Source organism: Amblyomma maculatum, chromosome 1 (genome assembly GCF_055883805.1).
Source record: "Amblyomma maculatum isolate TAMU_Amacu chromosome 1, ASM5588380v1, whole genome shotgun sequence".
NCBI lineage: Eukaryota > Metazoa > Arthropoda > Arachnida > Ixodida > Ixodidae > Amblyomma > Amblyomma maculatum.
The window spans coordinates 27,427,684-27,451,302 of NC_139344.1; the positions used below are offsets into that span (position 1 = coordinate 27,427,684).

At 44.2% G+C, this 23,619-nt stretch overlaps 2 protein-coding genes across 3 annotated transcripts in view; one reads left to right on the forward strand and one right to left on the reverse strand.

Annotated features, from left to right (window-relative positions):
- The window catches only part of LOC146201998 (high affinity copper uptake protein 1-like), a 46,392-nt gene extending 45,358 nt beyond the window's left edge, over positions 1-1,034 (forward strand). For both annotated transcript variants that reach the window (XM_084587891.1, XM_084587890.1), the window contains exon 4: positions 1-1,034. In XM_084587891.1, coding sequence (XP_084444017.1) covers positions 1-231 — 231 coding nt within the window. In that variant the 3' untranslated portion in view covers positions 232-1,034.
- Positions 673-23,619, reverse strand: part of eEFSec (eukaryotic translation elongation factor, selenocysteine-specific) — a 27,472-nt gene continuing 4,525 nt past the window's right edge. The window contains exons 4-9 of the mRNA XM_084587889.1: positions 21,039-21,224; positions 19,259-19,342; positions 17,564-17,757; positions 15,369-15,642; positions 1,166-1,352; positions 673-848 (exon numbers count right to left, since the gene is read on the reverse strand). Coding sequence (XP_084444015.1) covers positions 673-848; positions 1,166-1,352; positions 15,369-15,642; positions 17,564-17,757; positions 19,259-19,342; positions 21,039-21,224 — 1,101 coding nt within the window. The remainder of the gene's footprint in view (positions 849-1,165; positions 1,353-15,368; positions 15,643-17,563; positions 17,758-19,258; positions 19,343-21,038; positions 21,225-23,619) is intronic.

A 23,619-nucleotide genomic window follows, 5' to 3' on the forward strand; every position in this document is an offset into this window, starting at 1 on the left:
GTGAACCTCCTTTACGGCCATATGGATGCTGAACGCTGGGGACGGCTGAAATTCCGGCTGCTACAGACTTTGCTTCACGCACTACAGTTGACCCTCGGCTTCTTGGTGATGCTTATCATTATGCGCTACAATGGGTGGATTGCCATTTCTGTGCTGCTTGCCTCAGGCCTGGCCCATCACTGCCTCAGCCGCCTTGTCATGCCTGCACGGTTGCTACCTGTGTCCGACTGACACTGATTTGGAACAAGAGTATGCCACTAGATGGGTTGGACGAAAACTGTCGCTGGAGGAGCTGCTTGAAGTGGAACAGTTTCATGCACTACACCAAACTGAAAGCACTTTATTGCTTTCAAGTGCTATGAGTGGCACTACCTCTGGCCTTCAGTTCTTTTTTTCCCCCTTTTTGCACCCTCAGGATGCCACCACTGCATGGACAGACTTTTGAAGACATCTCAGTCTAAGATCTGAACTGTGAGTGTGCATGTGATGCCTGATAGGCTGCCAGTGTGTGTTCAAGAGTAGATTCGTGCTTTAGCAAAAGTGAGTGTTGGGACAGCTAATCACCTCTGGCGTACTCATGCAGCCATGGCGTATGGAAAAAGTGCCTTCCACCTAGTGATATACACACGGACTGTCACTGAGACAGATTTATTTACAAAGGCTTCCCGACAGTCATTTTGGCCGGTAGAGCCCAGGTGGCACTTTCGGCTGCACCATCTTGCTGCTGGCGTCGAACAGGTACTTCCTAAATTGCAGGGCCACTTCGATGGGCTTCTGGTCTGCAGGGAGAGACGGCCGCTTTCCACGCTCCTTAGGCAGTAGAGCGTGAAGGTCAGCAGACGGGTTGCCTGCAAATCATGCAAACTGCTGAAAAGCGTCTGCCTATGGTAGCTAGCTTAAGCATGTGAATCTCCACTGGCATGAAGCTTGTGGGCTACTTTACAAGGCTGCCAGCAGGCAGGACTTAAATGTCAATTTTGTGTACATAAATATAATACGTGCTTGGCAAATAAAAACAATGCCAGTTAAGTATATATTTCAATGCAAACCACTGATGGCTGGTACTTATTTTACCCACTGCTCTTGCTCTTCACTCATAAACAAAGCTGTGCATGCAAAGTAACTTGACATTGTTTGAGCTAGGCAAAAGAAGCGAGAAACTGACCCTGGAGGCGTACACGCACTTTGCCACCTTGACCAAACGGGCCGGCCAGGGTGCCCCAGTCTCCAGTGGCCAGTTTCACCCAGAGACCATGAAAGGCGGCCAGGTCAGACCCCTTGGAGAACAATGAACGTACCACCAGTTCATCCTCGCTCAGAACACGGTCCACAACGCCTTTGCGACTCTTCTCCTGCATGTAAGGACACCAAACTTGCAGTGAGGAGCCAGGAAATACTATATTTGGTGACAACGTTCTGTGGCTATGCAACAAAAGCTGTGGAGCCAAAATTCACCAGTTCACTGCACAGCAGAAAATAGTCCCTCTAGAAATTTTGCAAATCCTGCTCTGCAATATTTGTTATTGCAGAATTATTAACTTTATTATTACATCAAGATTGTACTACAATACTGACCAGTATAATGTTGGTATAGAGCACTACAATGTTGGTATAATCTATTATGCTCATGCCAATGGATGTGCCGCCTGTTGGGAATCCCATGAAGTGCACATGGGCAGAGTCTCGCTGCCGGTTTCTGTGTGCTTTCGTAACATGCTTGTTTTAACAATGCATTTCGTGTGGGCTATTGATTAGTGATGAATTTGTGTTTACACCATTTAGGGCCGATGAGGAACACGTTTATGCGTAGCTGGCAGCTCAGAAACGTAAAGGCAGAACTGAAACTAAAACCGTAATTGAGGCCAGATATGCCAGAACTACTTTATAGCATAGAAACAAGAAAGCCCGCCCCGTAGCCTTGGCTGCATAACCACAGAAAGCCTGAAGACTACATGCTATACATAGTTGGTGTGCAGTTTAATCATTATTCACAGGTGCTATGTATAACTGTGCTGTGAATACTGATGAAAGCATGCTCCGAAAAAGCACTGTCTATACCGTTACTGTACAGCAGTTCACAATATGGAACTCTCAAAGTTTATGCATAACAGGTAGTTTTCTACGCACAGCTATACCCTCAATTCTGAAGACGTAATTTCATTTCTTCCTTACTAAAAGTCTGCATTTATTCTGCAATACAAATATGGACACTTTCTAGCTACCAATTCATAAAACAGATTTTTTGCCCCATGGCTATGAACACAAGCCTCCAGACTATGCAATACTAGTAGTACAGCACATGAAAACTGATGATGAATTAACCTTGACTTAAGCTGCCTGCAATGGATGCTTAGACTATGTTTGAAGCCCATTTCATTTCCATAGGAAGTGAAGACTGGCAGCTGAGGTTTGGCAGCAGCTGGTGTATACTGCCTGGTAAATGTTTGTAGTCAACTTTTGTGGCAGACACTAAAATGCATGTCTGTTGCTGGGTCGTCTGGTGTACACAATGGTCTTCAGTTCATCAAGCGGAGTTCTCTGTGCGGCTTGGTCTGTGTTGCCTTAAGGGGTGTTGAATTCTTGAGCACACTGCAGCACTTCTAAACGCAAACACAGAATAACTTCGAAGAGGTATGCTGAGCATCGCTGTTTTTGGAACATGATTTGGAAAGCAGCAAGTACCTTGACCAAGGTACTTGCTAAGGTAACAAGGTAAGGTACCAAGCAAGTACCCACCCAGCTGTTGCATGGCATTTACCAGCACTTGAATTGCACGAGACATTGGAGGCTTTTAGCACAGCAGCGACATATTAAGGTAGACTTATGTCAGGTGACTGGGCCCTTCCTAGACTCACCATTTTATACCCAATGTTGGTTGCCATCAGTGTATAGTTCACCGACATGCAGAAAGGCGTGAATAAGTCCAACCCACCATTTACAACTTGCACAAAATGCTTTTTTTAGAGAACTTATTTCTGAAACAAAAACCTATAACCTATTTCACAAGAAAACATTTGCCACCTGAAGTTTCCGGAAATGTTTGCAGACTCAACAGCAGAATTGTAGCCATCGAAATCAAGCGTTCGCCACGCTTCTTTCTTCGGTGCCTTCACGAGTCTGTTTCTCTGGCACGACGGACGACGTGCCCTCGCAGGTTAAGTGAATTTCCCCTTCGCCAGTTCCTCGGAGAGGCTAGAAGTATGCCAAATCATAGCCCTGCCTTGCCAGGCACGTTGCTTCTCGCTTTCTGCGTATTTACGGCGGGGTTTCCGTTTGCTGGTCGGCGTTGACCTGTAGGTCGCGGTACCCGTGAAGGGGGCACGGAAACGTCAGTGCAGCTTTCCGCCTAGTGTGTGCCAGTAGGTATAAATGAACGAAAAACGAAGGGCACATGATACCCATATCATACAGGTACATATATGGACCAGGCGAAGAGAACTACGGCGTGTGTGTGTTTTAGTACCAAAACGAAGGGCGCACTGTAAATGAGCGAGTGCACCTAGCAGACGACGAGACTTTGGTAGTAAATCATGAACCGAATTACGCGCCGGAAAAAAAAAAAAAAAAAAAAAAACTGTCACGGATTCTGACCGGCGGACCTGTGAGCAGGGGTTAATTGACAGGTTTGGGACAGTTTTTCTGGTGTGATCGAGCGTCATACGGCTCCAGAATGATGGAACAGTAAAATGCAGTGCGTATCAGCGTAGAGGATGAGGTGGTTCGCAAGGAGCGCGAACGGGCGTTGACTTGAATTTTCAGCGCCTTGCAGGCTGCGAAGTTTGCAGGGACGATCGTAACCCACTGCCTTTAACTACCTGGTCCCCCCAGCATGCAATGCGGTGGGTTAGGTGCAGGCCGCCGCACGACAAAACAGGGGCCGATGAAGAGAATGGCGAACGCCTACCCTTCCTCTCCTATCATTCGCCTCTTAATTATTGGCGTTTGTTGCAGTGCTACATATAATTATAATTGATTTACAGGCAAGGAAAGGCGCAGTATCTGTCACTTTCTCCGGCAAGTGTGAGTTTGGACGGAACACCATCGCTCCTGTCGCGTGGCGTTCCTTGGTGCGTGTTCAAGTGTGGGATTGCAGATGGCAGGGACGCTAGACAAAAACACATCTCGCAGAACCTCGCGGAATATGACCGATCTCGCGCACGGGATTTCGTTTCATAAGCATAGAAGGCTTTCGCCTTGATATCTTCGGGGCATGTGTTGACAGCGAGGCTGCCGCTCTACTCGACGATTTTCAGTTGTCGCGAGAGCCTGCGGTGCAACGACCGGTCTCGCAACAGGCGTGGGGTCCACAAGTGTTTGGCTGGCGTCGCGGAGAAATCCTGCTCGCGAGTCCCTGCGCAAAGATTAGAAACGCGATGCAGAGGAGGGCGTGGAAGAAGGGCGCCGACTCGAACGAGCCAAACTGCTTTATTGTTTTTCTTCTCTTGAACCGCGGCCTTGAATGCGCCAGCAAAGCGACCGTTCGCGCTTATCGTCACCACCAATCTATACTGCCGCGCCGCTGCGCGCTGCTTCGCCGGACTGGAGTGGCAGAGCTCGCGCGCCGTATCTGTGCGCAAAGTTGACAGCCTTGCCCTCTTCCGCAGACTATCGGTTAGTGGGTGCTCGTTGCGCACACAAGACGGGTGAAAGCGGAGATCAAATGCTACGATCTACCGTAAATCGAAAGGCAAGAAGCTGCTCTGGAGAAATCGTAGTACTAATTCCGGTATAACAGCAATAAAAAAAAAAAAAAATTAGAAAGCTGCACTTACTCTTATCTATGCGGCATCCTGAAACGCTAATTGGACAAAAGTCGCGTTTTTGCGTTTGCAACTGTACCCGCGGTCGGTTTCCCATTCTGACAATTTCTTTATTTGTTCCTTTAGTACAGTGTACAGAGGCAAGCACACTTGTGCAGAGCCTACGAACGGTGGGCTGCGGACCAAGCGATGAAATTTTAATGCAGCTGTTTTGCTAGGGACCAGGTGCTTGTGACAGTATGATTTCTGTCTATCCGGCTGAGCTCTAGCACAAGTATCGGCTCCGAAACTCGGCGCTTGCAAAAAAAAAAAAAAAATGTAGCTTTCTTCCCTCCGCAGCTGTAGAAAAGAGCTCACCTCTGTATTTGTAGACTGCAATGTCTTTCTTTTCTTTTATGCCTGTTTGCTGTTAATTTTGCGTGCCCTGCAAAGTGATTTATTGGTTATGATGCTCGAATGCTGACCTCGTGGATGCAGGTTTGATCCCGGCCACAGCAGCCGCATTTCGATGGACAAGAAACGCAGGGCACCCACACGCTGTGCAATGTCACTGCATGTTAAAGGACCCCAGCGGTCGAAATTACTGTAGCCCTCCACTATGGCACCCTCATGACCGATGTTGCTTTGGACGTAAATCCCCATATATCATCGTGCGATACATACCATAATGTTAAAATTTGCCTGTGCACAGAAGTGATTCCACAAGACTGCTCCTCCAATGTAGTTTCAGCTTTGACAGCCAAATAGTGGTTAAAGTGTGACAGGTAGGGTTGAGACAAAACGAAGCATGCAAAAGCTGTAATATAATAACCATTTCTTTCATTCCACCTCCTGCAGCAGGCTGGTGTAAGGTTTGGAATGAACAGAAATGATTCAGCAGTGATTTTGATGCAGTTTTTGTGTGCTTCATGTAGTCTCACATCTAAATGTTGCAGCATAGCCACGTTTAGCTGGTGAAGCCAGAACTGGAAAGGAGAAAAGTCAACTGTGAAGATAAGAAGAATTGGGTCACTGATGCTGTTTTGCTAGTGACAAAAGTGACAACAATCTCCATCCAGCCAAAAAGCTTGCAAAAAATAAAACATTCATGGAGAGACTGCTCTGCATTGGACAGCAAATAGATTCGAGTTTGTGTTGTGGTCAGAAACATGCCCTACATTGTCCATCGTTTTCTATAAACCTTGCTATTGTGCTCCTTGCACAAAATGCATTCCTTGAAACTAAGAGGGAAAAAAAAAAACATGCATGCGGGTGGTGGCTCCTCCCAAAATATGTGGCACTCGAAAGGTTAATCTGCCTCTGCATTGTTTATGTAGACAACAATCTACATGAAGAGGAACTGCATAAATGTTCCTGCGGTAGAAATTTGTCAATTCAGGGTCTGAAGTACCAATTATTGACATTAGGACACAATGAGGAGGAATTTGTGAGCAGCAATGGCTCTGGCTTACCAAGTCAGCGCTGAAGGTTACTGTGCACCACCCATTTCAGAGAACAGGGTGATCAGTGTGAAGAAAGCAGGCCTTGTTTTTAAAGCACCTTGTAACTTAAATGTGAAGAAGAAGATGAGAACCACAATGATAGATGCAGGCCAGATAAAATGCTGGCTGATGGTGCACGTGGTGTCATGTAGCTTAAGGCATGGGCTCTGCCTGGTGTCTTATGTAGAGAGCGAGCACTGCAGTGCTTCAATGTTCCTCGAAATGGCTTAGAATAAAAGCCATTTTCAGATGGGTAATCGTCTGTAGAAGTTTTGCTGTGGCTTGAGAGAAGCGCATCCCAAATGAAACAGTCGGGTATTTAAGATGATCAGTGTGCCACTGTAACATTGCGTTTACAAACCATAACAATGTAGCCTCTGTATTTGACTTTGCAGCTTAACTGTCTCAGCTGCATGAGGAACATAAGAGCATGAAATTGATAGTAGACTGCAGGCTATAGTGCAGACAAACCATTCTTTTTTTTTTTTTTCTTTTTCACAAAACTTTGCTTTATCACTGTCCTTCCTGGCGACATGAATTTTTGTGCTTTTTGAATATAGACATCAAGGTGCCGGTGAAGATTTTCTCCAAAAAGGAAGGCTCAAGTGGCACAGAATGAATGAGTGCAACAACTTGGCCTGGTGAAAAAAAAGAAAAAAAAAAATTTGAGAACAGCTTTACTCATGTTAGGATGTGCATATTCAAGACTGGAACTAAGGGAATGGCAAGAAAGGATAGTGTTAAAAACTTATAAAACAGTTGTGCCAGCATGAAGTTTACAGTTCTTTAGAGCTGTATGCTTTCGATGATAGTAAGGTGTACAGGAAAAATGTGAATGCTGCACATTGAGGCTCGCCAAGCATTTCGCACACACTAAAAGGAAAGAGAGGTACAATTAAATTTTTGTAGCAGCAAGATATGCCTGCCTCTTGGGCCGCGAATGCACTAGTAGCTATTTCCCATCAAATGGTACCAAGGGCTATTGCAAAATGTGCCACAAGCACGCACAAAGCCAGTGGGTGGCATTTCCACTTGAAAAAGTGCCACTTCACAAGTAGTGTCAGTGAAATTAGGGCAAGCAGTGCAGTGGGAAAGCTACGGGCAATAGAGAGCATGCATGGTGCTGTATATGCACCTTAATTCAAAAGTCGTAAAACATCTGGTGCATGTTTTAGCACCTGTATATTACATGCACTCTGGTTTATAGTGAACTCCATGCCAGCTGCACTTTACAAACAAGATCAACCTACAATTGGAGATGAGTGTAAAAAAAATTATGGCTATATTCCAACAGACCCAGCATTTGGCGGCAAAAAGATGCTAACTGGCAGTTTTATCAGGAATTTATAAATTTTTAAATGAGCATAAGAACTAAGTCCAGAATCGATGCTTCAAAAACATGCAGTGTTAAAACTTTGTCGCTTTGCTGGCAGGCAGGTCGTATTGTTGGAAGTTGCTACGTCGTGAATATGACCGGTAGTACATAAAAATTACTGTAACGTAAGTACTATATAAATAAACTATAGGCAGCTTGCTCCCTTGCTCTTGCAATTAGTTATGATGTTGTGCACAGCTGAATGCTGATTTTTAATCTTTTAGTGTACTGCAAAAAACAACATAACACACGCTACTACTACACTGCTAGCAGTGAAGCTGCCATTGATACCGCCCCCACTGCCTGTAGGTGAAACACACTGCTAGCTGCTTGTGTTGCTATACTACCTCCATGTCATACTCAAATACAGTCTCTTAATTCCTACGGTCTTCTGGCTCTGGCTTTACAAGCCGAACCTCAAGATAATGACAACAATATCACGAATTATTGTACTGGCTATGTGGAACTCTTCCTAGCGTTTTCTAACAAAGGCATGCAGTTTTACTCTACACATCATATGTAGATAGCCATTAAACAGACATGCCTAACTCCCTAGCGCCAAGTGCAGTGCCTGCTCAGATGAGTGATTAGTGGTGGCGTGGCAAGGATTCGTGCCATCGATTCTGTTAAGGTTTGTGTCAAAGTTTGCATTAATATACAGAGCAGTGTGGAGGCTTGTTAGCCAGCATGCATTCGAACCTCTTGCACCTGTTTTGATGGTACCCCAGAAGTAGCAGTAGGGACAGTTGTAGCTTTATATAGCAACCATCCTGTGCTCATGTCAGCTGTTGCAGGGGTGTTGAAAACAAGGATAGCTCTCACACTGATATACCAGTTTCCACAAGACACTATTGTGATGTAGGGAAGCCACCCTAGCTGGCAGTGCTGTGTGAGGAAGTCAATCTCACCAGTACTTGATTTATTGCAGCCTTCAGGGTAGTGTGAGTAGCTTCGAAATGGCGCTAAAACTTCAAATACAGGTTTCCTCGTTTGTCTAGTAAGTGTTGCTTGAGTTTCCGAAAGGATTTTACATTACAAATTTCAGCTATATCACACATGTTTACGACTTTTTACCCATTCTCTATGATGACTGTTGCATGCTGCATAACTGCCGTGTTTCCCCATGCCTTGGAAGTGGGCATTACTTGAGTGTTAGAGTTTGGAGATGCTGCCTATCAAATGGTAAGGATTGCTCTCACCTAAAAAGGCAAGTTTCAATGTGTTATGCTGTGTTCTTTGGTGCCAGAGATGGCGAAGAGTTTATTTCAGCGACAAGCTTTTGAGCAAACAAAGAATGTGTCATGGATAAAATTAAGTAAACTGATCCTTGACATTACATAACTCTTCAGATAAACAGTGCTTAATTTTGAAGCATGCCTGCATTGAAGAGGGGTATCTAGTGATTTCAGCACAGGTAGAGAGGGAAATAAAGCAAAAGAGAGAGAAAACGACGGGCAGCCTTTTCAAGCTACAAAGAGAAGAAATTATTTTATAAGTCCTTTTTTCTTTCTGCATGGTTTATGACGCAGACTTGACAAAAATAAGCGACCCCCATGCTCTGCTGGTATGTTCGACGCTATCTGATGTAAAACACCTCACAGTGAAATAAAAGCGCCGACATTTCTAAGGCATGCAATATTGTAGTCGAAAAAGAAGCACGAGAAGCGCGGAAAACTGAGTACAGCGATGCCTGGAGATGGCATTGCCGAATTCGGCCAAAAGAAAGAGCCTCCGCGTAAGTTAGCATCTGACACCAAGAATGACACACTCGGAAACGAAAACAGTTTTGTGGCCTCTAGAAATGTCAGCGTTATAACGGTCTAATTCCTGTTGGAAAATGCACCGCCCGTGTCGAAATTCACGAGGTGAGGAGCCCGCCAAATTTGTGATCTTAGAGCATTGCTCCAAGGACGTTATTCTCGGAATGGACTTTCTTCGTGAATATGGCGCAGTCATTGATATAGGGCAGAATAAGTTGACCCTCCAGGCACGTTCTTCATTGCCAAGGCTTCGCACAGCCACCCCCAGTTGGGCTTAAAGTCGATGCCGAGCATGTGAACCAAAACGATCGCCGATCTAGCGTGAATTGATAGCAAAGCGACCACAGCGCTCCTCTCCCCTTCTGCGGTAGATGGGTGAGGCCATTGAGCTAATACACAGGCGGAAAAATTAAAATACTACTAACCCTCTTCTTTCAGCAATGCAACAAAAAATAAAATTGCGTTTGCGTTTTTTAAATACATATTTGTATGAATGAAACACCACCGCGTTTGCAGACGTACCTCAAGCAGGCAGGTAGCAGACGACACGCTTGAGCCGTGTCTGCAACCTCCTAGCATCAGACGCCTCAGTAGATGTGGTGGCTTTCATATGCGTACAAAAGTGTGTTAAAAATGCAAACTCAATTTTATTTGCTGTTGCATGGCTGAAAGAAGAGGATTAGTAGTATTTTAAAATTTCCGCCTGTGTATTAGCTCAATGGACTCGCCCATCTACCGCGGTGGGGGAGAGGGGCGCTGCGGTCGCTTTGCGATCAACTCACACCGGACCAGCAATTGTTTGGGCCCACTTCGCAGCGTGGTGCACCAACAGTTTTCCAACTGTCTATGTCTAAGAATGTTGGCTCAAGGTGATGCTATTTTGCTTATGTACAGTGCCCGCAAGATTTCAACACGCCATGGGCACTGTGCTCGCCGAACTCAAGTGGCAGACGTGTCTCGTTTATCTGGATGATGATGTTATTTTTTCAAACGAATTCGCTGACCATCTTGCGCACCTTGAAGCAGTTCTTCATGCTATACGAAACGCTGGACTCATACTCAAACCTTCAAAATGTCGGTTCACATATGGTGATTTGAAGTTTCTTGGTTATATCGTCAGCCACATAGGCGTGAAACCAGAACCTGAGAAAGCAGCGGCCGTAGCATCCTTTCCAGCACCGTCTGACAAGAAAACTGTCAGAAGCTTTCTTGGTCTCTGCGCCTACTTCAGACATTTTGTTCACAACTTCGCCTAGATCACAGCGCCACTTATCCATCTTATGAAAGAAATCGTCGACTTAGTGTGGAATGAGAAGCAAGAGTCAGCATTCAGCCGACTAAAGCAAGCCCCTTTTATCACTAACTATATTAGGCCATTTCGATCAAGATGCCGACACTGAACTCCACGCGGACGCCAGCAACAAAGAACTAGGGGCAGTGCTCGTACAATTCCAGGATGGCGCTGAGCGGGTAACTGCGTATGCTAGCCGAACTCTTTCCAAGGCAGAAGGCAATTACTTAACAGAAAAAGAGTGCCTCGCCGTCATCTGGGCCATAACCAAGTTCTAGCCCTATCTGTACGGTAGCCAGTTTTGTGAGGTCACCGACCACCATTCGCTGTGCTGGCTGGCCAATCTTAAGGATCCTGTGGGCCAGCTTGCAAGATGGAGCCTTCGGCTAACGGAGTACGAAGTCATGATCATGCATAAATCTGGCCGCAAACACCATGATGCTGACTGTTGTCTCGAGCTCTCGCGGAACCGTCGCCAGGAGGCACAGATGATGAGGCAGACAGCTTCCTTAAGGCCTTGAATACTGACGATATGGCAGATCGGCAATGACATGATGCACAGCTTCGTCAACTGAAGGCACATCTTGCAGCAAATGAAGATGCAGTACCTTGGGTTTTCCTGCGTATTCTACCTGCATTCAAGTTTCAGAATGGTATCTTGTATGAGAAGAATTTCGACAGCAGCCACAGGTCGTGGCTTCTTGTAGTGCCAGAAGACCTGCGCAGCGAGGTCACTGAAACTTGCCATGACGATCCTACAGCTGGTCATATGGATACAGCCAAATGCTTTCGCGTATTCGTGAAAAATATTACTGGCCAAACCTTGCCAAGTATGAGAGTCAAAACAAGAACCTGTCGCGAGTGCCAAAAGTAAAAAGCACCTACGCGACCAGCGAGTCTTCTCCAGCCAATTGAACCACCGAGTGTTCTGTTTCATACCATTGGAATGGATTTTCTGGGTCCATTTCCGAGATCACAATCAGGCAACACGTACATCATTATCATGGCAATGGATTATCTAATGCGCTACGTGCACTTCCATCAGGGATGGCTGCTGAGGCAGCCAAATTTTTTATAGAGTATTTTCTCTAGCATGGTGCCCCAGCAGTGCTGATTACTGACCGTAGTGCCACACTTGTGGCGCAACTCACTCAGGAGATCTTGCGTCTAAGCTGCGTCAGCCACCGCTGTGCAAACCAATGGACTAACAGAGAGGCTCAACAGAACTATAGCTGATATGATCGCCATTTACGTTGGACGTCGACCATCGGAACTGGGACGAGGTACTGCCCTATGTCATGTTCGCTTACAATACCTCAATCTAAGAGACAACCCGTATACACCCATTTTAACTAGTGCATGAAAGGCAATTCACCACCATGCTTGATACTATGCTGCCTCACGCACCACCAGACGATGTAGCTGATGATGTAGCCTGGCTAGTATGTGAACGCGCAGAGGAGGCTCGGCAATCAGCCAGACTCCGCATATGGGAGCAACAGCGTACCGATGCTCGTCACTACAGCCTCCAGAGAAGCGATGTCTATTTCCATCGTGGAGACAAAGTCTGGGTGTGGACACCGATTCACTGTCGAGGTCTTCCAGAAAAACTCATGAAGCAGTATTTCGAGCTGTACACAGTTGTTTGCCGTGTTGGTGAACTTAATTATGAGGTGCTGCCCTGTATAACGCAACCGTTGTTGTGCCGTTCCTTGCATCCTGACACTGTGCACGTAGTGCAGCATATAACCAGTGGTCACTGAGAACCCTTCCTTGTTTCTCTGCACTACATTGTTCATTTGCTAGCAAGACGTTATGCGACTGTGTGTACTTCTGCACGCTGGTTAATTCAGTTTAGGCTTAGCATCGGGATGATACTTCTTTTGAAGGGAGGCAGAGTAGCCAAAGAAGAGGAAGCGCAAGCATTTTTGAACAAAGAAGATGCTGGTGCGGGCGGTCATCTCGGCATTTCTAGGGCTTCCTGCCATCGTGCTGGTTCCCGCTGCTGCCCTTCTGACCTGTGATCACTGTTGTCGTCCTGTCCTTAAGCTAGGACGTGACAATATTATTTGCAAAGCTACTATTTTATATTACTTTTGAAACCGAGAAAAATGGTAGAATTTCTGAAAAGTAGTCTCATCAGGCAGGTTGCATAGCCTTGGAGCTGAGTGGCTAGACCGAGTGTGACTTGTGGTGTGAGGTCAGGAGTTTTCCTCTTTAACATAGTACTGTTTAATTAAAGGCTCCAGAAAACCTGGTGTCGGTGTTATGAGCAAAAGATCACAGGCATGCTCCTGCCAGGTGGCAGTTGGGAGTTGATATGACCAGGCACTGAACGGATGATGGGGTGGAACCTCACAAGACCACATGACTTGGCCAAGTTGGCAGAAGATGCCAACTTGAGTAGCTCCTTTGAGATGAAAGATGGGTGAGATGAGGATCGAACCCACCGGGACCCTTGCTTGGATCTTGATCCAGACACCCCTAACCACACACGCCACCCCTAGGCCATGCCAGCACATTAATAGGACTTAATTAAAGTGGGATATTAATATCAATGTTGGGTGGCGTTTTGCACAACGTAGTTGTTTACCGCTGTATGCTGATGGGTACATATGATATAACAGATGAAAAGCAGACTGAGAGATGGGTGATTAAATGAATAAACAAAGTGTACGTACGTAAACAAGGATTTGCAAAATAAACTGCAGACGGGAGCCATTAACGCCTTCACATCATACTTTTAAAGGTGAAGCTTAAGTGTCTCCAAATTTTTCTTTCAGCCTTTGTGTATTGCTGCTGACTTTTTACTTTTCTCAGTCTTGGATGATGCGAAGTCATATCAATATGGGACGCTCTATGTTCGCCGCTATGGACGAGGCTGACACTCGTGAACACTTCCAAGGTTACCTTACATGCAACTCAAATACCCTCTAGAGTAGAAGATTGGACAGCCACTACTATAGCTCAGATGGCAGAGCACCTATGCAACATATGGGGGCCTCTTCTAATTTCTAATTAATTATTATTCCAGCTATAACATAATTACGCTAGTTATTTTCTATTGATCAGCTCCGTAATGTGCCATGTGTGCGCGTGTGTGCATATATATATATATATTACAAAAACATTCCCAACGCTTTCCGTGGTTGATTTCGTTTACTGTTGGCTTCCTTAATATACATGTTATAATGAGCCCCTTATTTTACCTAGGCATGGCTGCTTAGCTGTGCACCTATGGTTATAATGAGAAGCAAAAGCAAACAAGACCTCCTGGTAATATGAAGCAATATGTATTTCTTTTGCTCTTCTTTAATAAACTGCCCACAGGGCCATGCTTCACCGACGAGAATAAAATAACAGAAATAAAGACAACACTAACATATACTGTTTGATAACTATACCAACAAGTAATGTTTATTCATGGTTCGCAACACTGCACCTCAGTCAAGCTTGATGAAATGCAGAAATGACCTTGACCTCCTTCTTTGGCAACTTACATCACACTAAGTGCACCTTTTGATTAGGTCTAGACGATCTGTGGTTTCAGGTATGCATTTTCATGCCCAAGCAATTACGCTAAAAAATTTCTACTTTCACTGTGCAAGGACATCTGCCAACATTTTAATGTCTTCTTGCTTTAAGCTACAGACCGGCTATATCAGTGTGAGTGTGAAGGATACCACTTCAAAACGACTTCACTCTACTGACTATGTAAGAATTTTCAGCTGAAGAAGCAATCCTCACTGCCTTCTGTGATCATCCAATTAAGCACAGCACAGTGACTGGTGCAGTGACGCAGTATTCCTTACTCTGCCTAGTTTAGCACAAGATAAAACATTGCAGAAAAGTGCTATGGACCACATGTGAAGCCTGGCTTGGTTTTTTTTCTATATACAAAATGTGAATCTCCAATCATGGCTCGCTGACTTTAATGCCTTTGTTACTACAATTTTTGGAAGTCTTCCATAAAAATGTGTGAAAAAAAAATAGCACAGACATTGACTTCACGTGCAGAGAAGCACAAAACAAGTCCCAGACACAGCTATCCCCCCAAAAAAGCCGAGACAAGTCAAGAAATTCAGGACACAGAGTGAAGAATTCCACTCGGCATCACTTTCAGTGGTGAAATAAATGGGAGCAAAAAAAAAACCTGCCGTATATGAGTTTCACTAGAATACGGCAGCCTTGTAAAACATCCGGAGCTGGGGTCTTTGAGGTAGTTTTTGCTAGGTCTTGGGGGCAGGAGGCACTAAAATCCCTAGTAACGTAAGAGAAGTGTGCAGTGCTAGCGATGAAAAATAGCATTTAAGAATCATACTTTTTCATGAAATCAATTTTTCATCTGCCTTATAGAGTACTGTATTCTTCACAATATGAAGCCCTGAAAATTGCAAAGCTCAATGCAGCCCGAGAGCTTCACAATATTGGATTTCAGCAATGCCGTAAAAGCTATGTTGCGCACTAAGGCACGTCTTGCATTTAGATGGTAGCTAGATGTGAGTGTCACGATTCTGCCTTCACACTCCTTTGCTTGCTTCTCTCTTCTGCCACAGAAGCACAGCTACTTTGGCTCTAAATAACCAAACTACAGAGCTGCTTCAAAGACGTGCCACGACACCACTTCTACATGTAACAGACATGTGGAATGGCGCACCGAATACAGCAGAACGTAACGATTGTGCTGTTGCTTGCACTTACCTTAAAGATGGGCAAGCCTACAAGTGCTGGCCGGTCTGTGTAGCAGCGCTGGATACGGCCGTGAAAGGCCAGCCGGCAAGCTTTTCCTTGAGGGTCCATGTCAAGGCGGGAGCCAATGAGCAGCATTTCTGGAGCCAGGAGAGCTGGCTGGTCTAGTTCCAGTAGTGCCCACTGCTCTTGGTTCTCCGCAGCAGGGCCACTCAGAAGCTCAGAGTCCCAGCGCAGCCCCACCTCTTCCAAGGCTGAACCCTGAGGACAGCTCAAGAAGGACACCCTGCATTGGCCCCATGGCCCTTCTATTAGGCTCGAACCCAGGGCCACCAAACTTCAACCTACATGATTCTGAAGCAGTGGCTTCTCCCTGTAAGCTGGCAAGGATTTTCGCAAAGCGCGAACATGATTGCTTTGCCATTAATCTTTATTCTGAGCAATGACTCAAGGAGCGCTGCGACCACTTACATTCAAGGTTGAAAAGGAGCACATAATGGCATGTTGCGAGCTTCTTCTTGTCCTATCTTGGTCCTGCGCAGTTTGGCAGTTACGAACAACCAACTGCTTGCCCAACAAGCATCAATTCTGGACAAAGGTCATGGCTTTTCGCTGCTTCTTTTTAAGTTCAGTATGACGGTACTTAAAAACGAAACTTTTTAAAAGCTTTCAGTTCTCTTTGCTATTGTTACTGATGTTCACGAGCAATGAGAAAAGAATAAAATGCGGACAAATTATGTAATATAATACCATATGTACTTCCGCAATTATACCAGCAGGAAAGGAAATAAACAATAATGAGGCTCAAAAAGTGGTTACAGAATGTGCAGGATGTAAGGATAGCCTTGGCATCACAGTTTATATATAGGATGCATGTTTCCCCCCAAAAAAGCACAATTTTCCAGAGTACCTGGATATATACAGCCTGCGATACTATATACCCAGTCTCATATCTTGCTCACGGAGTGGAAACTATGAGTGCAAGGCAATGTCTTCCACAAACGTGATTTCTACGCACTGTCACAAATCAACCAAACACTTATCAAAGCCACTGCATTGCATTTGTAGCTGCCATTTCACTAAAAAAAAAAAAAAGCTGCGATATCAAGTGTAAGGTTTTGGTCTGTGCTCCATTCACAGGCTGAGTGACAGTCCAGTTGCATGGAAGGTAAAACTTTTTTTTAACACATCCCACATTTCACAGACGTCTGGCATGCCACAAGGTCCTATTGTACAGCTTGTACAAACCTCCAAGCTGCACAATGGACACTAGAAGTGGCAGCAGCTTAAGTGATGCATCGGAAGGAAGCCACTCAGTGTAATAGATTTTAATGTGACAGCATTCGAGACATTCTGCAAAAAAGCCAGCGTGTGCTACAGAAATTGCTGATTGGTCAATAGATGTCACATGGAGTATTAATTCAATGCAATAGCTTAGAGGCCTAATGACTACTGCCTCGTAACATAAACAGCAGCCACACATTACATGACACCAACAGTTAAATTAAGACTACTAAGCAGCACTACTTACTAAGCTACATTATGAACTTAGCAATTTGAAGTAGTTCTGCTACTTCGTACTAGTACTAACTTGTAATAGTAATGATATATATATATACTAATTGGTTCAACCTATCACTTAGCAACACTGCATATGAAAATGCTATCGCATCAACACTTTAGGATACTTAAGCATCCTCTAAGTTTTTTCAAAAAAATGTTTCTTTTTTTTTTACTAAGGCAGCATTGCTACTTATCGCCACTGCTCAAGTCGAACTGTGGGAAGTGTAGCATACCTCCAGTAGACTGCAACTCTCATGTATTTCTGAATTCCTTCTAGCCTCTCCTCACAATAAGAAGAGTGCACTTTTCCATACTTCTAGTCTGGTAGCAACCAAAAAAAAATTATATGAATGTATATCACATATAGTAACGGACATGCTTAGCACTATGATCAAAACAGCACAGGTGGCGCATGCAGGCTTACCATATTCACTTGCATAATGAATGCACTGGCACAATAAATGCAGTCTTTACGTCAGTCATTAAAATTTGAGAAAACTTTGACTGCAGTGCAAGTTTTCCCGGTATAATAAATGCACTTTCTAAATTGGCATCAAGTTTTCTGACACAAAAAGTGCCCCTTCGTTGTGCCGACTGCACAGCAGCAAGTAGTAATGTGGGTAGTTTACAAAGGTGGTCCAGACCTGGCCATGAGGGTGGCGTGCAGGGCTGAAAGGTGGAAGCGGCTGCCGGAGGAGCAGGGACCACGGAAGTGCGGCACAGGCTGCACTCGTGCCAGCAGGAACAGCTGTGCCCCCAGATGGCCAGGGGTGCACACCAAGCCTCGCTCAAGCAACGATGCCTCCAGTTGGCCCACACAAACCCCTACACGGTCACCCTACACACAAAACACATGCCGAACTGTTACAGACAGAGAATAGCGAGCGTTCAGTGGTGCGCACTTTTGCATTTTTCTGTGTCATCGTTTTGCTCGAGCCTCACCCTGTTTGGTGCACTGAACGCTCACATTTCAGTCCGTACGGTCGTCCGATGCTGTCCTCTCAGATATTTGCTGCCCTAGAGGCGAGGCATGCAGGCAGCACAGTGAGCGTTTCCCTTTTATCCAATGGCATAGCAACAAGCTGGTACTGTTTACATGCGGTGAACCACACTCACTAGGTCAGACAAAGCAGGTCAGAAAAATAACAAATAAATACACATACGGGATTACAGCAACTACGGCACATGCTGCCGTTACATTCTAGAACAAAAATTAGGAATGCCACAAGAAAGCCACATCAGTCAGTTTGCTCACATTAAAGTGTTTCAAGTTAAGTTTCAACATATTGTTTCTTCAAGCCTGCCATTTGATAATTTTGTTTCAATGATTCCTACATGTGATTTCGATGTGAACAAGTACAAATATGAATTAAAAATAATGCCGGTTATTAAGGGAAGAAACAAATGAAAAAGATAGTGCGCTGAACAAGACTAAATGAAGCCTTCCTACAGTCTCTGGTGTCAGCAGAGCAACCATTTTTGTTATGAGCTCAATATGTACAAATGTGAATTATTCTGGCTGCATGTTTTTTTTTTTTTTCTTGCTAACGATGCGTAACGCATTACCGTATATGGATGATCGCGTGTTTTTTCCCCCACGACTGTTAATAATTTAAAGTTGAGTTTTTTTTCTCACTTGTCTCGATTTCGATTTCAGGAGCCAAGCAATGAAAATAACATTGAACTTTCACACAGGTCACGTGAGGGATGGAAAAAAAAAAGTGATATAATCATTCCTCCACCATTTGGTTTCACTAAAATGCTAAAGCTAGCCTGTCTCGAGACCCCAATTACAGACAGTGAAGGAGCAGCAACTGTATCACATATTTTTCACTCAAGTGACCTCTATGAAACTTTGACATGATAGTTGTCGCTTGACTGTTCAAACTGGAACTGAAACAGGTGAGAGAAATTTGGTTACAAGTCATTTAGCGATCACAGGCTAATACCACATCATGGTCTATGCATAGTAACATGTCCATGCCTCGTTGCAAAGAATAAAATATGCATCCAAAAATGTGCCTATACCCCTTTAAAACTGAACACATTTGCTTCTGCCACCAAAGCGACATCAGTGTATTACAAAACAAAAGTAACAACTTTTTAACTTTACGCTGCTTTCCTGTTTTCTTAAGCCCTGTCTGAGATCTCACTTTGCACAGTGAGAATTACTCACATTTTTCTGTATGCTGCCAACACACATGCATACACAGCCAAAAGTGGGAAAGGGCAATATTCGTTTACGTACGCATTTATAAAATACACAGTACGTACACGCATTTATAAAATAACAATAATAGTTGGCGCTGAGCGTTCGTTATGACTTCCCTGACCCTTACCTGTATTGCTCTGTTGACTGGCTTGCGAAACATTTGGATGCTTTTGACCTTCTTTGTCACTTTCAAAGATGGAATCTCTACCACCTGCACAACAAAGCAATGAGCGTGCATAAGTGCTGTTCAATACATTTTCAACTGGAACACTGCAGTCTTGAACACACTTGCATGTACCTGAGCCTCCAGTATTCAAGATGAGTCGGTTGTCATTAGGTACCTATATTCAACATTCTATAATTTACCAAGCAATTTTTTACGTAATTACCCACCTAATGGGATTACTTCACCCTAAACGAATGTTTTATGATATCTGAGCCAAAATGGTCAAATGCCTGTGCCATTACCTGGTAGCTGGACAAAAATTTGCATTGGAAAAGCCATAATCACTACAAACTGTAGAGATTACCACAAAACACACAACATCTTGCACTCGTCAGGGGCCAGCAATGACAGAGTCGGCTTATGACAAACCTGGAAATACACTAGGGAATTATAACCAAAAGGCCCTGGATGTTAATTATTACCACCTTCTTTACTTGCTGGTTAAGTGTTTTTTCCCATGGTGCCAAGGCACAAATTATAGTATCAAGTAAGAGGCGGTGCTCGATTAAGAAATGGTGCCATAAATGCAAAGCAACAAGCCTTTTCCTCCTGTTTTCTCCATTAAAAGAAGCCAGTGCCATTACCTCAGGGCTTTTCCTACTTTAAGACAGAATGAAAAATAACAAAAAGTTTAGCTGGAAAAAAAATTCTTGTAATTTCGAATTAATATTTTAGTGTTGAAGCCATGCTCGGAGGTACAATACAGTGAAAAAAACTATGGATCTCCTGCAGTTCTTTAATGCACACCAAAAGCTCAACATAACTGCAATTTTTTTCTTTTTTAATTTCTCTTCCATCAAAAAATGCAGCTGCCACGCCTTAGATACTGCCTCTGGCCTTGTGCTCATGATCAGTTCACCATAGCCATTAAGCCACAACAGTAAGCGTTTCCTTTTCATCAGTTGTTTCATGAGCAGCCTACTGCGGTAAGGAAACATGACAGATACGCTTTTGATGTTTGCAATGTCTTTCTTCAACAAAGACAGTGGACCTCGCCAGCGGTGCTGAAACACAGTCAGTCGTAACGTCGAAGCTTTTCAGAATTTTAACAAGACAGTGTTAAATGCCACATCCTGCAGAAAATCCGGTGTTGGTGGCATTGCGAGTAAAAAAATACGGGCATGGCTCTGGCAGGTCGTAGCTGGCAGGTAGCATAGCCGAGCACTGATTTTTCGATGGGTTGTGTGACGCAACGAGACCACATAATATCACAAAGTTGAGAGGAGCTGCGAACTTGGATTGCTCTTATAAGGTGGGATGGTAGGATAGGTATCAATCAACCTTCCAGGGCTCTTGGATGCAAAGTCAGGTATGCTATCTCTAGGCCATGCAGGCACGTTCATACGGTTTGGCTAAAGCAGGACTTTACATCTTTGTTAGGTGCTCGCTTACGACCAGTAGCTGGATAACGTAGTGCTTAGGACTGTATGCTAACAAGCATGTGCAAGGTGTTAAGAGCACAAATTAAGGGATTGATAATTAGGCGAGCAGAGACTACACGTATGCGAACGAGGAACCACAAAGGGAGCCATTAACGCGATTGTGTCATACATCATTAAATTTGGAGCTTAAGTACACCTATGATTTCATTCTACAAATGTGAACAGAATTGTGCACAGAAAGGTGCAGACGTTTGACAGCAAATGCTGAGAGAAAAAGAAAATTAAGAGTGAGCACTCACATCATTGACAGCGACTGAGCCCTGCAGAATGGTACCGGTGAGCACTGTACCCTGGCCCTTCACTAAGAAGCAATGATCCACTGAGAGCACAAGAGGTCCCTTGTCCTGTCGCTCAGGCAATCGAGCCGCTTGACAGAGAGCCTCCACGAGTCCATCAAGTCCCAGTGCTGCTGCTTGGCCGGCATCCTGCACAAATGTTTTTTTAGGACTAGGCGTGCAAGCTGTGCAGGTTTATGACACCACAACTTGCTATGTAGTGTAACTATGAAGCTTTTGGGTAGGGGTGTGCGAATAGTACTTTTTCCAAACCGAATCGAATACGAATAGTGCACTCTTGCTATTGAATCGAATACGAATAATGTAGCTAAAAAGCGAATCGAATACGAATCGAATAGTGAAAGCAGCGAATCGAATACGAATCGAATAGCAGAGCGCTATAGAGCGCTCTACTATTCGTTATAGCGCTGTTATAGCGCTGCGGTAGAGCACTATAACTCGTGGAGTAATAGATCTGACGGGAAAACGCTAATCTCCTCTAGGGGGCGCAACTATTAATCTCTACGCACATTGTCAGTTGCTGGTTGTTTTTATCTACAACAATTACGTTTCAACGAGTTTATTTAGTGAACTAGATTGCATGATACAATATATCAGAGATTACGAATGGCTGAGCGACGCTTTCGTCCGACTTGCGTCTGCGTAACCCGAGGCCATAGAGTTGCGCTTCCCCTGCTGTTGGCTCTTCGAACTAGTTATCGCCGAGCGCGCGATCTCCTCATCGTCCTCTTCTTTTCAGTGACTTTCGTTGCTTTCGTTCTTTCTCAATTAGCTCGCATGCTCCCCTCTAGCTGGCGCTAGGCGATTACAACTGGCGCTAGGCGACCTGAGATATATAGTGGAGAGATGTATGAGCATGAGCTGACAACATTCATGCAACTCTCATGTCATGCGCCACTCGCATAATAAACTTAACCTCAACTATTGATGATGAAAGTGAATGAAATTTTCAGGGAATAAACATGTAGCGTTACTTCTCGGCAGATTAGAGACGTGTGAACTATGACACGACTACGAGAAGTTGCCACCGCGATTCGTGATATGTCCAATCTTTAAGAATGTTTCCATGCGAATGGACCGTGTCGCGGCCACGCTGAAGCATGTAGGCTCCCTAAAACGGTGATCTCTGCTTCTCGCGTAGGTTTATTGCGGCAGCAAGCTGTGCCTGCTCGGAGCTGACGCTGCCTTCGCGAGAATGGTCGGAGGTAACCGAGAAGTTAATTCTTGCCAGTTATTCGAAAAGTATTCGAAAATTATTTGAAAATTTGCGAAGATATTTTCAATTTCCACTATTTGATTCGTTTAACGAATCGAATATTATGATATTCGATTCGATATTCGAAAATTTCGAATATTCGCACACCCCTACTTTTGGGGATTTGCCACAGAGCGTGTAACACCAAAATATCAATGAGTTAGAGAATGTGTAATACAGAAAGATAACGAGAAAGGCTAGAAGAAAACTGTTTCACTTCTTTCCTTTCATACCCATTGCCTCTTATTTTATGAGACCTGCGGTAGAAAGAGCTTGTTGTCTCTTAGACACTTCAAGCAACAACCTTTTTTTTTTTTTGCCTATTGTATTCATAATGGTAAGGGGGGGGGGGGGTCAGCAATGGCATGTGTTCCTGCATCTGAAGAAACAACTTTTCCAGTCTATTTGTCATTTTGTTGGTACAGGCTTTACCTATGAAAGGGGCTCACTTCACTGAGGCTGCTCTGAGAAGTTTAAAATAAATATCTGAAGACAAAGAATTTATCAAGTGGGATGGGTGTAGGCACCAAAAATGAGGATCAGTGCCTATAGACTTGATACACTTGAAGCCAACAGTGAAGAATTTTATACTATAATGATCAGACCAGTATGATAACTGTCAGTGCTAGAGAAGTGAAAACAATACTCTTGTGCGGCATTCACATGTGGGTAAGGTACCAGTATGTGTTATTAGAATAAAAAATTTCTCACTGAAATCAACAAAAATTAGTGCATGCTTTTTTAATGTCACTTTTTCAGACCTCACACTGTAAATATGGCTGACCTATAGGATGTACAATCAGCACCATATCACAACTGCTCTCACAACATTCCTTCCCCTCAAAGAAAGAAATCTGCATAAGTGGCTGCATGCTGCAAATGTTTGACATAATTTGAAGGAAAGATGGATTTTTTTTTTTTTTTTCGAAATCCCACGGAACCTAAGACTTCCTCCCCACAGTGTTGAAGTGCTAAGGAGCTCAGTGATGTCACACATAGCGAGGTTTAAAATTTCTGCTGCCTTCACCCAATCTCTATAACACGTAATTAGGTACCTCCAAACAACCCTTTGCAAGCTTTGCACTTGAGCATATTGGCTTTATTTATTCAAAGCAAGTGCTTTTGCTCAGAAATTGTTCGGCCGCCCAGATGAGGTCATCAACATGCACCCAATCTGACACTATACAAAGCCTGAAAGCCGTTGCAGCTTTAGTTTATAATTATGTCATCATTTAAATTACTAATGCAAAAAGGCTTCAGATGCTTTAT